The sequence below is a fragment of the Nelumbo lutea genome, chromosome 5, assembly GCF_056320005.1.
Source record: "Nelumbo lutea isolate HS-2025 chromosome 5, American lotus-T2T, whole genome shotgun sequence".
Classification (NCBI taxonomy): domain Eukaryota; kingdom Viridiplantae; phylum Streptophyta; class Magnoliopsida; order Proteales; family Nelumbonaceae; genus Nelumbo; species Nelumbo lutea.
The window spans coordinates 36,627,142-36,637,107 of NC_142688.1; the positions used below are offsets into that span (position 1 = coordinate 36,627,142).

Consider the following 9,966-nt stretch of genomic DNA (forward strand, 5'->3'; position numbering starts at 1 on the left):
CATTTACTTGTACTGGAGCATGTATCTCTCCATTAAAATATTGGTTATTTGCCATCTTTAGGATCAGTGTTACAAGCTTTTTCATCAGTAGAATTTAGTCTTACACGGTACCCTGGTATTTTTGCGCTTCTTCTCCGTAGCGTAGGGGTGTCCTTTTGGCCCAGAAAGTCATAAAAACAGAGCTGATGGGGTGATGGACTTAATGTGTCAATGAGTTAGGCCCAGTTCAGACCCGAGCTGAGAAGCAGCTCGCAAGACATAAGCCAAAAAGCGGAAAGAAAAGGTAGTTAGGCAAACGATGGAAAATTATCAGGCGAGTCCTATTCACATGGGCTTATGATTTTAGTGACTTTCCTTTCTGAAGAGTCAAGCGGTAGCAAGTGGAGTCTTGTTTGGTTCCAAAAGTCAAAAAAGATCGAAATTTCTTCCCCTACTGGATATGCAAGTTAGGTCAAAATGCATGGAGATTCATCTCCAAGCACAAACAATGGTTTACTCAGTCTATGTGCAATAGCCCTTGTTAACTCTACTAGGATCGCTATAAATATGTAGTGTTTGCATGGGGCTTATCACACTACTTTCTCAAATCGATCAAACATTAATTCATTGATTGATTGAGCAGAAAATGGTGAACTCGAAGTTGGTTTCTGTTGCATTCTTGGTTTTACTTTGTGTTGGACTCTCCTCCGCTGCTAGGTCCTTGCTTGCCGCTGGTGGAGGAGGAGGGGGAGGTAGTGGTGAAGGAGGTGGTGGTGGTGGAGGTACAGGAACTGGGTCCGGATATGGCTCAGGTTACGGAGAGGGATATGGTTCAGGGAAGGGCATTGGTTATGGTGGGGCAAAAGGGAAAGGATATGCAAGTGGCGGAGGTGGAGGCGGAGGTGGAGGCGGAGGCGGAGGTGGAGGTGGTAGAGGGTCTGGGAATGGCAGTGGTTATGGTTCCGGAGGTGGAAGTGGTTCTGGGTATGGTGCTGGAGAAGCCGTAGGTGGAGGTTCATATGCAAGTGGTGGAGGTGGTGGAGGTGGAAGTGGAGGTGGAGGTGGAGGAGGATCTGGTAATGGAAATGGAAGTGGTTCCGGATACGGTTCTGGTAGTGGCTCAGGATATGGAGCAGGAGGTGCCAATGGTGGAGGCTATGCCAGTGGTGGAGGAGGTGGAGGTGGACGTGGTGGTGGTGGTGGTTCAGGCAGTGGCTCTGGCTCTGGCTATGGTTCAGGTTCTGGATCCGGATACGGTGGTGGAGTTGGCCATAGACCGTAGACATTCACGTCCCACATCCACATGGTCACAAAACCACCCCTCTTTCTCTTGCGTGTTGTGTGTAATTGTGCTTTGCCTGCGTGGAATGAATAAAGGTCCATTATGTCTAAGCAATAAGCATATTATGTGCGCGCTTATGTAACACTTCAATAAGCGTATTAAGTTGTAATTCACTTGAATAAAAGCAGAAGAAAGGTTACTATGGTGACTCTATGAATGAAGAGTTGAGTTTTATTACTCTGCATATTTGATATCATTGTTTATGTTATAGGTTCAAGTTCAAGTTCAAGTTCAACTCTATGAATGAATAAAGGTCCTTTGTTTAATTTTTTGTTTTTTTTTTTTTTGGAAATAAAGCCCTTAGGCTGTTTCGTTCAACTTTCTACTCTATAGAAGAAAGAAAATCAGGCATCACTGACCACATATGAGAACTATCTATGGATAAAGCTTCTTTTCTTCTATAGCATGGCCAATATTGTTAGTGTTGCCTAAGTCTAGGTGGCATTATACCTTCAGGTGTTCATGGTCTGGTTTTGTTCAATTTAGAAAAGATATCAGACCAAAGCAAAAAATTAGAGTTAAGAAAACTTCAGACCAAACTATCCAGTTTCTAATATGGTTTGAGCCATTCTATTGGGTTTAACCCAATTAGAATGCCCAAATAATATATACTCCTGCATAAATAACAAATAACTTCAAATATCAGATCGACTGTTAATAAATGCCACCTATTAAAAGTCATATAAATTACATTTACATTGTAACATAAACAAGTCACATTGCGCATGAAATTACATGATAAATATTGAAATAAACAACAACAATGTATAAAATACTTATATAATTAAGAGTTATGTAATATTTTTAAATGTTAAATGAATACTTATATTGTGTGTATGTGATGGGTCTATTGTTAATACTTCAATTTACCGGTTTTGGTCTTGTTTCGGAAATTCAATTAGTCAAACCGAACAAAAAAAAAAATTGTGGTATGAGAAATTTATAAACCAAAACAAACCATTTTTAAGGCCAGACCAGATTAGACTGCCAATTAATTTCAGTTTGGTTCGGTTCAGTTTGGTTTGGTGACTTAGACGATATAAGGAACACCCATAGTCAATTCCATTAATCACCAAATATACGGTTTCGAAAGTTTATTTTATATAACTTTCAAAGAATCCAAAACCGAATCAAACTGTTTTTATGTCCAGACCAAACCAAACTGTGAATTTCATATTGGTCTGATGGTCTAAACCGTATAGTAAACACCGACATTCCTTACTACTTTTCTACTAAGTGCTAACACTGCTCACTTGTCATAATCGAATTTAGTTACAGTAATCTCATTAGATGTCAGTGAAACATTACTAATATCAACCTTTAGAATGCTATTGTTATCAAAAAAGAAAAAGAAAAAGAACCATATATCAAAAACCAGAATGCTATTGGCACATAATGGATCACAGTTATCAAAGGGTTCGGCCACCATCAAATATCTTCATTTTCAATCATTTCAACCCCCCTCCCCCAGTGGGTACTCCATTGCAGCATAACAGGAGCTCGCAGTGCATTACCCTCCACCGTTTAGACAGTGTTTGGTTGCAGTGCAATTTTATTTATACTAGTATAAATGTATAGGAGTATAAATGAAGAAAATCTAAATTCTCGTTTAATTTTGTTCTGGGTTTTACTTTATTTTGTTTCATGTCTTAATTTATTTCATTTGTACTGCAATCAAACAAAACAAGCTAAAGTTTGAAACAAAAATAAGTGAGAATTTACACTCAAATCATTTGCACTGTCATGTATTTGCATAAATACAAATTTATTTGCATTGCAATCAAATACAGCCTTATGAATTACTTAACAAAGACATTTTCAAGTGGCCACCTTCTTCATTAGGCTTGGACCAATTGGTCCAAGAGCCCAAGCCCATGATGTTGAACCAAACCATACCATGTCTTATGTCTTGGGCAATATTATCTGAGCCTAATGAAGTATGGGTTTAATTTGTGTACAAGAACACGTGGGGTCATTCTAGCACTTGTCTTGATTATTTAACGATTTTTATTCAACAAGATGATGTTATTTCTGCAAATACATCATCTACTGACGCCAATTGTTCCTCAAAGCCAAACCCATGAACAATTTGTCAAAATCAGCATCAACAGTTTGATGGGTTTTGAACATGTAATGTTACGAGGAAATGCTGTATGTAACAAAACTATTATCGATCAAAGAACGTTGAACTCTTTACTTGTACTGGAGCATGTATCCCTCCATTAAAATATTGGTTATTTGCCATCTTTAGGATCAGTGTTGCAAGCTTTTTCATCAGTAGAATTTAGTCTTACACGGTACTCTGGTATTTTTGCGCTTCTTCTCCGTAGCGTAGGGATGTCCTTTTGGCCCAGAAAGTCAAAAAAAGGAGCTGATGGAGTGATGGACTTAATGTGTCAATGAGTTAGGCCCAGTTCAGACCCGAGCTAAGAAGCAGCTCGCAAGACATAAGCCAAAAAGCGGAAAGAAAAAGTAGTTAGGCCAACGATGGAAAATTATTAATATCAGGCGAGTCCTCCCTACATGGGCTTATGATTTTAGTGACTTTCCTTTCTGAAGAGTCAAGCGGTAGCAAGTGGAGTCTTGTTTGGTTCCAAAAGTCAAAAAAGAAAGAAATTTCTTCCCCTACTGGATATGCGAGTTAGGTCAAAATGCATGGAGATTCATCTCCAAGCACAAACAATGGTTTACTCAGTCTATGTGCAATAGCCCGCGTTAACTCTACTAGGATCGCTATAAATACGTAGTGTTTGCATGGGACTTATCACACTACATTCTCAAATCGATCAAACATTAATTCATTGATTGATTGAGCAGAAAATGGTGAACTCGAAGTTGGTTTCTGTTGCATTCTTGGTTTTACTTTGTGTTGGACTCTCCTCCGCTGCTAGATCCTTGCTTGCCGTTGGTGGAGGAGGAGGGGGAGGTAGTGGTGGAGGAGGTGGTGGAGGTACAGGAACTGGGTCCGGATATGGCTCAGGTTACGGAGAGGGATATGGTTCAGGGGAGGGCATTGGTTACGGTGGGGCAAAAGGGAAAGGATATGCAAGTGGCGGAGGTGGTGGAGGTGGAGGCGGAGGCGGAGGTGGAGGTGGTGGAGGGTCTGGGAATGGCAGTGGTTATGGTTCCGGAGGTGGAAGTGGTTCAGGGTATGGTGCTGGAGGAGCCGTAGGTGGAGGTTCATATGCAAGTGGTGGAGGTGGAAATGGAGGTGGAGGTGGAGGAGGATCTGGTAATGGACATGGGAGTGGTTCCGGATACGGTTCTGGTAGCGGCTCAGGATATGGAGCAGGAGGTGCCAATGGTGGAGGCTATGCCAGTGGTGGAGGTGGTGGAGGTGGAGGTGGAGGTGGAGGTGGTGGTGGTTCAGGTTCTGGATCCGGATACGGTGGTGGAGTTGGCCATAGCCCGTAGACATTCACGTCCCACATCCGCATGGTCATAAGCCACTAAATAGGAACCTCCTCTCTCTCTCTCTCTCTCTCTCTCTGTGTGCGTGTGTTGTGTGCATTGTATGCGTGGAATGAATAAAAGACCAACCATGTCTAAGCAATATGCGTATTATGTACCGCGTATGTAACATTTATGGTGGATGTTAAGATGTAATTAACATGAATAAAATAAAAGGTGACCATGGCTTATGTGATGAATTGAATTAGAATATGTGATCCAAGAGACTGTTATTTCTCAATTCTGTAGCAAGTGGGCCCAGCCTCAGCATAAACGTTTCTATTAGCCCAGTCTTAAGCCTGGTCTGATCTAAGATCACTCAACTTATTCGGACCACTTAAGTAGGTGGTGGAACTGGCTATAGCAGGCTACCAGCAGGCAGCAGCAGTTGTCTTTGTAACTTAAATGGGCCAAATCCAACCCTTCTCCAACCTAGCCCAGCCCAGGTATTTGCATAAGTTGGCTATGATTCTTGATCTCCAGGCAGGTCTAGAATTGACCTAAACTCCAGATTGGGCTTTCAATTGAGGCGCTACCAAGTCCAACAATGCCAAAACTCATACGGTTTAGAATGGGTTGGGAAACTTGAGCTTTGACTTCAGGTTATGCCAGGCCCCAAGCTTTATCTCTTAGGCTTGGGCAGGGTTTGGCCCTAAACCTGGCCTAATCCACCTAAGTCGCACCCTCGGGTGGGTATGTACGAAGTGGAGTCTGTCTGTCGAAGCCAACCGTATTCTTTGCCTAGCAAATTAGTCAAACTAGCTTCTCTCATGTAAAGTTTAAAGTATTGATACATATGGGCCAATATATATCATATCGGGGGTTTCCCGATATGCCCTACAGGGGGTGTTTTAGAGTCTCGACCGGTTCAGAGGGTGGATGGACATTAAACCGGTCCTTCTGAACCAGATTCATAAAAATTAAAAAATAAAAACTATCAATGCTACCCAATATGTCAGTAGTGGTGTATCAGACGTATCAATATTTTGAACCTTACTCTATTATTATATTAGAGGTTCCATCGTTGAAAATGGTGGTCTTATTCTGTTCATGCCACCATTTTTTTTTTTTTTGACCACCATTTTCACCAATGGAACCTCTAATATAACAATTTGTTTTACCATTTTAGACCTTCCGCTTTCATCTCTGAAACCATAATTGATAGGGTAAATTTGGACTTGGACCATTGTCAATGGGATTACAAATGATGGCTGATTACATCCAAACCATAGTTGATGAAGTAGAGTTACACAGCGTGCATTAATAACCACATATATTGTGATAGTGGTCTGCTTGCCTATTCAAGTTAAGTCTCCTCCTCCAGTTAGCTGCATTAACATCATTTGTGATGGACTGATGCTTGTGCAATTGGTTAACAATTTGGCCCCTGTAGCCATATTGCCACATCCTATTTAGGTTCTTTTCTAGAAACAACCTTAGGGGTGGCCTCTACTCAACCATTCGATACAACAAAAACTTCTAATTGTTAGGTGCCCACCTCCATCCAAGATGCCTTATTGAGAAAAACTTGTTATATGTTTGACAAAACCCATGATTCAGGAGTTATTTATATCTTGTAAATTCTTGTTTGCTTAAACTGTATGTAAATACAATAAATTGAGACTCTGCATGTATTCCCACATTAAAACAGAGAATTCCATTCAGTCTTTCTACCTATAGTTCTTTTCGTATCAGAGCACTTTTGAACTATTTACAGTGGCTTCTACGTCTACCATCAGCTGAATCCAAAGTACCCCATTACTTTTAATGTGGGCAAATTAAAACAGAGAATTCGAATCCCATGATTGTGAGGTTGGATTATTGCAACCTTGTCACCAGTGTTAGGAATCATAGTCAGACTTGAAATTGCTGCTGATGTATGGAATGCTTTTGGACAAGATTCTCAAGAAAGGAAATTTCAACTCATAAAAGAAAACTCCCACTCCCACAGGCATGGTTTGATTGCTTTAAAATGTTTCTTCTTGGCATTGGGCCTTCTATATCACAGTCAACCCATCATTCCACATCATCTATCACTTTAACAAGGTACTAATTTTCTTGTGTATATCATCGATAAGATAGTCCTTTGTGGAGTTAACCCATCTTATTTGGAATGATTCATTGAAAAATTGAGCTGAGTTTGCCATTAAGCTTGCTACACTATTTCCTCAGCAATGAAGTTTCATTCCTCTAAGGATGGACAGTTTTCTCAGTATCTCCAAAAAATGGTTAACCATTTTCAGACCTAACTCCACATTGAACGTTGTTGTGCTCTTCAATATTTTATTCTATCTTATGCAGCTCGATTTATCCTATAGTACTGTTAACTTTATTTGTCAATTCATATACAGTGGTTAAACCTATACTTCACTACCTTAAAGGCACCATAGCTAGATATGAAAATCAACATTCTTTCCTAAAATAGTTTGGATTTATTTGCCTTCTTGGAGGCAGATTGGACTGACTACCCACCTACCGATCATCCGCTATTGAGTTCTGTAGCTTCCTGGATAGTAATAATCCATCATATCTTCTTTTGTTGGAGTGCAAAGAAATAAAACGCAGGTGAACGATCGAATGGGAGAGACTAGAGAGTATCATCACTCAATGTCATCATCCAGTTACGTAACATCAGTGTTATTTTACAAGAGCAAAAGCCCCTCACCTTCCATTAATAAGTCCGGACTACACTGATGTACTGTATGTACGGTTGGACTTCACCGTGCACGGTGGAAATTGGTTCACGGCCGGCCGGCCCTCTGTTTACTCACCATCTCTTCTAAGCAACGATTGCAGTCTGCTGGCTGACATTGTACCAACTTACCAAGCCGTTGGCTCATCTTCCATATCAAACTGGGCCTTTGACCTTCGAAGGAGAGTGATAGAGAAATAATACCAGAAGAGACCTATATATAGTTCTGAGGGGCCATCCCCAACCAATAACGTAGGCCTATATATGTGTTGTCAAGGGCATTCCATTCTTTCCATGGTAGAAACAATAATTATCCCTTTATTGTTAAGAAGGTGGTGTTTGTTTGGCGGAATCCCATGAATGAGGAATTGCCCTTAATCCAGTGGATGGCTGGAAGCTTTCCATGTTCATCATCTAATTCTCCAATTCTCTGGTAGCAATGGATGAATGGACCTTGATTTTGTATTACAGGAGTGCATGTACGGTTGATCCAAAAGGTCTGATTAATACATCCTTTTAATCTCCTTGTAAAAATGGATTAGATGATACATTCTGAAAATGAATTAAAAACACCCCTTCCTCAGGCTCAAGTGGACCCATGTAGAAAAATGGGTCATCTCTTCATTAGAATCAACTTCCCACAACACCCAATATTTGCCATAGTTAATTGAAAGGCCTATTGTTCGATATTTTTTTGGTGTTTGAATCCCAACACCAACTTTCTTAGGCTGTGTTTGGATTGACGCCCATTTAGAAGAGTTTTACGCAACACGTTATGTGAGCTGAGAAACCAAAAACGCTATGAAGTATTTAGGCTGCGTTTGGAAACGATGCAAATAGAGTGTAAATCCCGGTTCAGGGTAAATTTGCATTCTAGTTCACTTTTGCGTGTGTTTAACAATATTACATTTATGCATTGACAAATGACAGACTAATGCATATTTACATTGATAATAAAATGTAAAAGTACATCAATAAAAAAGAAGTAAATTTGCATTCAAGTGGGATTTTGATTAAAAAAAAATGTATATGCTTTATTGGAATTCATGTTTGCATCCATTACATCTAAAAGTCTGTTTGGCAAGAAGATAAATTTGTCATTACAAAATTAACCCAACTTTGCAATTTATATGAACCGTTTTACACTCTACAAATTTGCATTCACACTTATTTGTATCGTTTCCAAACGCAGCCTTAGTAAAAATCTAGAAAGTTAAAAGGGATTATAGCAAATAAGGGCAACTTTTGGGCCCTAATATCAATAAAAGTAATATTTCTAAAAAAATTCAAAAATAAGTTAACTTTTTAAAAACAATATCAATTAAGGGCAAAAACACTATTCATATTCTTCCTCTTGCAATCCATTCTTCAACGCTGTCGTCTGTCGCCGCTTGCCTCTGCCTCCGGCAACGCCTTCACCTATCTCCATCCACCTCCGCCTCCACCTCCAGAGGTGGGCAGAGGCAGAGGCGGCGGCGGCGGTGCTGGTGGTCATTCCTCTGCCCAACGCCGCCGCCTTTGTCACCGCCTCTGGCAACGTTGCCGGAGGTGGGCCGAGGCAGAGCAGAGGCGGCGGCACTAGTGAGCAAAGGTGGTGGCATTGGTCAAAGGAATGACCACTAGCACAGCCACCGCCTCTGCCTCCACCCACCTCCAGCAACATTGTCGGAGGCGGAGGTAGAGGTGGGCGAAGATAGGCGAAAGCGTTGCCGGAGGTGGCGGCAGACGGCAGTGCTAAAGAATGGATTGCAAAAGGAAGAAGATGAACAGTATTTTTGCCCTTAATTGATTATTTTTAAAAAATTAACTTGTTTTTAAAATTATTTTAAAACTATTACTTTTGTTGATATAGGCCCTAAAGTTGCCCTTATCTATTATAATCACAAGTTAAAAATAAATTTACATGAACCGTGAAATTGACTTGCATCTCCAAAGCAGTCAACGCAGAAGCCCTCCAAACAGACTCTAAGCCTAAGCTAACTGCCTAGTTGTTAAATTTATAAGGTCTGTTTGTTATTATATCAGGAGATGGGTAGTTATAATATTAGTGGAAAGGTACCTGCATTATGCAAGTTGTAATAAGGATTATGTGGAAATAACATACAAAAGGAAAAGCTGAGAGATCTAGAGAGACTAAAATCCATAATAAAAAAATCTCAGTAATACGAATTTAAATGTACAAGAAAAACCTTAAACACAAAACCATAGTCTAATTATTTCAAATTTTAATTCTCATAGAAAGTTAAAGAAATTTCTTTTTCATTCGATACACAATTAAAAGAAGTTATAAATGTAATTTTTTTTTTTCCATATTATATAGATCACAGGATGAAACTTCCGTCAATTAGCCACATATTGAATAAGGCTCCAATGTACCCAAAAATGTTTGAAATTTTCCAATTGTAAATGGAAATTACGTTTTCACAAACCACATTATCACATTAATGCAAATAGAAAGAACTAAATGACTAAGGGTGTAATTTGAGCTCTCTTTGTATTTTTA

The 9,966-nt window shown here is 39.9% G+C and overlaps 2 protein-coding genes across 2 annotated transcripts; both read left to right on the top strand.

Moving 5' to 3' along the window:
- Window positions 1-539: 539 nt before the first annotated feature.
- Window positions 540-1,495, top strand: LOC148851735 (uncharacterized). Its single transcript, XM_088947427.1, has one exon. It carries the CDS (start codon window positions 626-628, stop codon window positions 1,259-1,261), a length of 636 nt encoding a protein of 211 aa, XP_088803553.1. The 5' UTR covers window positions 540-625; the 3' UTR covers window positions 1,262-1,495.
- A 2,491-nt stretch (window positions 1,496-3,986) lies between these two features.
- Window positions 3,987-4,971, top strand: LOC148851736 (uncharacterized). Its single transcript, XM_088947406.1, has one exon. It carries the CDS (start codon window positions 4,142-4,144, stop codon window positions 4,733-4,735), a length of 594 nt encoding a protein of 197 aa, XP_088803532.1. The 5' UTR covers window positions 3,987-4,141; the 3' UTR covers window positions 4,736-4,971.
- The last annotated feature ends 4,995 nt before the right edge of the window (window positions 4,972-9,966 follow it).